The following is a 5,163-nucleotide window of genomic DNA, read 5'->3' as shown; positions in this document are numbered from 1 at the left end:
CCAGAGGGGCATTTTAAAGATGTTTTTTGTCCTTTTAGAGTAACACATTCACTGGGACTAATTACTGAGGCACAGTGGATGTGTGTTCAGCAAGAAAACACTTAAATGTTCCACAGAATGTACTGCATTTGTGCAGCATCAGTCCCCGTAAGGGAAGAAATTTACATTGCTATTCATCATTATCTCTCCCTAACTTAAAACCAAAGGCTGAGACTGATCGACCTTCAAGTCAGGCTGATTTCACTGTCTTTTAGGCCCATTATCAGCGGTTTTAAAATACCAACTTGGCTCTTATCTCCAACTTTCACAAGCGCTGCAGCTCCGTGTACACTTATAACTGGTATTTTTTGATGTCATACAGTAACTGCTGTGCAAGCATTTTTTTCTGGAAGCTACATAAATCTTAAGCATGACTGCATGCATTACAAGAAGAGACAATATGAAAGCAGGGCTGTAATTTTGCTCTCTGACACCACGGGGATGATTGCTTGTGCCGGTTGACCTTTGAGAGACCATCTAATTTGGTGCAGTACAGTTCAGAGTAAACAGCAGCGTGGTCAGCTAGACTACATGCTTTGAACACTTTGGTATGAGACACAGAAGTTTTTTGGGTTTTTTTTGTCACAGCACACATTTGGATTTGTCACGCACAGGTATAACTAACACTATCAATGACTGCTTTCTCTTTTCACCTTATGCTTTCAAGGACATTGCATTGTACCAGCTGGCTCAGTGTTATCACTGCTTACACCTGTGGTTCAGCTGCTGGGGTAAGTCAGCATGTGTGCTGTGAGAATTCATGGCAATTTTAGCGATTTCCAGGAAAAATGATTCAATTCGAAAGTTTGTTCAGCAGTCAGAGCCAATGTTTAGCATCAGCGCACCAAAGAGGACTTTGCATCCAAGCAGCTTGTTTTCTTTCGCAGCTTTTGTCTCTGAAAGCACACTGTGTCTGTTTCCAGCTTGCATTATGCTTTTTCAGTTTTCATTGCACACATTGGACAACGGGACAATGAATAATGAAATCGCTGTTTTCACCAAAGGTGACCCAAAGAAGGTGTTTTAACTTTGTTATTGAAGAATGACTGTTGTCAGTATTTATATTTGCATAAGTAGCCATTATACAACTGCAAACCAACAGTGGACCAGGAGAAGAATTTACCTACAGGTCGGTCCATAGGCTTTTTTATTTATTTGTAAAATGACATTTTTTAATACAGTTTTTGCCCATTGCTTGAACACTATAAACCCATGCTCAGACTAAAGTAACACAACGTGAAGCTTTTGTTACCATACCTCAAACACATGTACCCATACCTTAAACAAAAGCGCTGCTTTGCACCCCAGTACCAATTATGCAACACTCCTACTCCTTTATGCAACACACCTACCCCTTTATGCAACACACATGGTCCTGCATGCTACACTCTATTTCATACATAAGACACTTCGCTCACAAAATGAAATGTCAGGGTGCCATTCGGAAAACACATGTATCCAAAATACAAAACACATGGGGTAATTGCAACCACTCAAATACACACCTGAAGGCACGTACTTGCAAAACCGAACACCAATTAGCCAACTACAAAAAGCCCTCAGCGTAGCCATTTCAAGAACTTCGCAAGCATGGATGGAGGGAGAGCAAGAGGAAGAGGAAGAGGTAGAGGAAGAGGTAGAGGAGGAGGAGGAAGAGGAGGAGGAGGCCGAAGAGGCCATGCACGGACCCATATTTCTGATGAAATAAGAGCAACTTTGGTGGACCATGTCATCAACCATGGCCTGACTATGAGGGAAGCTGGGCAGAGAGTCCACCCACATCTAAGCCGCTTCACAGTGGCATCTGTAATACGAACATTCCGACTAGAAAACAGGTATGTCTTCACCTCCATACCTTCTGCTCTACTCAGATGGTTCCATAGCACTGTTCTACAGTATATCACATTACCATATCAAGTGTACGGGGTGCTAATGCTCCTTTTGCAGCCAAAGTGGCTGATTCCTCATATTGAAGTACAGTGTTGTACAGTGGATGACACAGTACGTACAGTAAAGTACTGTATGAAAAATAAGCAAACCGATGACAATATGTGGTTGTATTCCTCCAGAATGACCCGAAGACCTTCTGGGGGAGGACGGCAACGCCTGTTCACACAACAGCAGGAACTTGCCGTTGTGGACCTAGTGACGGCAGACAATGCCATCCGTCTCCACCAGCTACGACGGAAAATACTTGCAGACAGGCGAGTGTTCAGCAACATAGACCATGTGAGCATCACCACCATCAGACGCATCTTGGGTAAACACAGCATCACCATGAAGCAGCTCTACAGAGTCCCATTCGAGAGGAACAGTGACAGGGTCAAAGGACTTCGAGCTGAATATGTACGGGTACGTGTAGCTGTCCCTTACATTTACAATAGAGTATTGGTGAAGTCCAGTAGCAGCTGAATATGTACCATATCAGTACCACATGGATCCATTCTGAGAGCTACACAGGTACCTGTGTGATGGGGTGAGGGTGCTGTATGTGTAGCACTGTAGTACAGTGACATGTTCCCCTTTTTTTCAGAGGATCATGGCCATGGATGGAGCTGCACAGCCTCATGAATACATTTTCATTGATGAAGCTGGATTCGACCTGAGCAAAACAAGACGACGGGGTCGTAATGTAATTGGCCAAAGGGCAGTTGTGCATGTCCCAGGGCAGCGCGGGGGAAACATCACATTATGTGCCGCCATATGCCTTCGAGGACTTCTGCACCATCATGCAATACTAGGTCCATACAATAGCCAACACATACTCACATTTCTAGATGCTCTCCATAACATAGTTGTACAGAACAGACCAGATCAGCCCAGGTTTGTGGTGATATGGGATAATGTCAGTTTCCATCGGGCTGCTCTGGTCCAGGCCTGGTTCACCGACCACAATCAATTTGAAGTGGTATACTTGCCCCCTTACTCACCATTTTTAAACCCTATTGAGGAATTTTTTTCGGCTTGGAGATGGCGAGTATATGACCGCCAACCACATGCCCGCATGCCTCTTCTGCAGGCAATGGAACAGGCCTGCGGCGACATTGAGGTGACAGCGATCCATGGATGGTTTCGGCATGCAAGAGGGTATTTTCCCCGGTGCCTAGCGGGAGAGGACATAGCTTGCGATGTTGATGAGGTCCTGTGGCCAGACCCCGACAGACGGCGGGATCCATGAGCCCACTTATGCACACTTGTCATGGTTTTTTGTGTTTACAGTATAGTGTTTTTTCTATTGCAGTATTATTGTGTTGTGGTTTTTTTTTTTTTTGCTTCATCTGAATTCATGGTACTGCGATGTACACTATTGAGTAGGTCTATTTGCGTTTTTGGTTGTTTGGAAATGTGTCTCCTGTAAATGTGCCTTCTGAATAAACAATGGAAATCAAGGACTGCAGTGTTTTATGTAAAGAAGACTAGTGTGTTCCCCCTGATCTGTAAGTGTTTGCATATGATGCAAGTATGTGTCATTTTGTCAACAGAGTTACATTTTGACAGAGGAATGTTAGGTTTTGACAGCAGAGTTTAGGTTTTGGGAGTGGAGTTTCATTTTGGCACAGATGTGTATGGTATATTTCCCAGTGTTGTGTCGTGTTTACTTGTGTTTAGAGTTTTGGCACAATGAGCGACGTTTTGCCAAATGTGTTCAAGCAACGGGCAAAAACTGTAATAATTTTTGCCTCTGCTCACCAACACAAAGGATTTTTAACCAGCATGCAGGATGTGATTGCAGATGATCAGTTTTAATTGAAAGGGATTAACAAAAGCATTTTTTATGAAATACCCACATTTTTATACATAGCCCCCACTGTCAGAGGCTCAAAAGTAGGGCCTGCCCCCTCATTATTTCATGGCAAATTAAGCAATTCTAAGATCTGGAGCTGATTCCAAGTGAATCATTAAGTTGTATTTGTTGGTAGTTGTTCACTGGAGCTCTCAATAAGAGATGTCAGTGCAAGTGAAGGAGAGCACCGTAATACTGAAAGACCAGAATAAACCTATCAGACAGGAAAACTTTAGAAGCGACCAAATCAATAGTCTGATACTTTGTTAAAAAGAATGAATGCACTGACCAGCTCACAGACGACAACTCAAGTTTGAAGAACAATCTTGTGTAGGTGCGCACATCCTTTTCAAGGTCTGCAATCAAGAGATGTCTTCACGAATGCAACAAGGTCCAAACAAAAGGTTATGCTCAAGCCCAGAAAGGCCTGGTGAGATTGAACCAGAAAACATCTAACACATTAATTTGGAGCCTCTGACAGTGACTGACTATGTAAACCTGTGGGTAATTCATAAACAATTAATGCAATACTGCTGTTAAACTGAACATCGGCATGCCAGTCACATCTTGCTTGTCTGGTTTAAGATCTGCTGTGTTAGTGTACAGATGCAAAATTAGAGAAACATAACAAAAATGTATGTAAGTCATCCACGTGTTGCTCTTTCTTTCTGTGTCTACCCAGATCTTATGATCATAGGTGACAACAGAACAAAACTGGTAAAGTCAGACACTCTTTATAAAAATCAACCTGACTCTTCGTGTCGGTCAACCCAATAAGAGATTCGTAAATTCGAGCCTAATCTGCTGGTGTTTTTTTCTTAATTTGTCAAAAATACAAACATTAATAATTAGTCAGACTTTCTGTTTTGACAACAGTGAGTGGTCGACTTCAATCAAAACATTAATCGGATCTTTAGAGAGAAAAAAAAAAGAGTCTTTAGGCCTGTTCTTCACCCACGCTGTGAGTGAACGGGAGTCTCAGAGTATGTTTACACTTCCTTTACCCGACAACAGCAAGACTGATGGCTCAAAGATGATTCGTTAAATATTTGATGCTGTTTTCAGAACGTTCCCTTTCATGCAGACATGCCGGCTGTACTTGCCGCTGTGATGAGAAGTTCATCTGTGGAGTCCTGTCTCAATTAAAGTTTTTACACAGCCTCCCAACTGCAGGGTTATTACAGTCTAAGTTTTTCCTCACAGGAATCACTGCTTTGATCCAGAGTATGTACTTGTCTGTCCTACAGCTGTGCTAGTTTGTCTCTTAACTTAGTGTGAGGATTTAAACCCAATGCTACCATCAAGTCAGCTGATATTAGTATTTCAGAGTCATTTTTTTC

General features: G+C 42.6%; 1 protein-coding gene across 1 annotated transcript; it reads left to right on the top strand.

Moving 5' to 3' along the window:
* Positions 1-1,237: 1,237 nt before the first annotated feature.
* Positions 1,238-3,786, top strand: LOC146650703 (uncharacterized). Its single transcript, XM_085384493.1, has 3 exons — positions 1,238-2,391; positions 2,573-3,088; positions 3,649-3,786. The coding sequence occupies exons 1-3, from the start codon at positions 1,630-1,632 to the stop codon at positions 3,784-3,786; spliced, it is 1,416 nt and encodes a 471-aa protein (XP_085240619.1). The 5' UTR covers positions 1,238-1,629.
* Positions 3,787-5,163: the final 1,377 nt, after the last annotated feature.

Source organism: Rhamphochromis longiceps, linkage group LG16, assembly GCF_057381845.1.
Source record: "Rhamphochromis longiceps isolate RC_006_pf linkage group LG16, R_longiceps_female_GT1.1, whole genome shotgun sequence".
NCBI classification, from domain to species: domain Eukaryota; kingdom Metazoa; phylum Chordata; class Actinopteri; order Cichliformes; family Cichlidae; genus Rhamphochromis; species Rhamphochromis longiceps.
The sequence above is the reverse complement of the archived record's forward strand: the minus strand, read 5'-3'. Positions and strand labels throughout refer to the sequence as shown.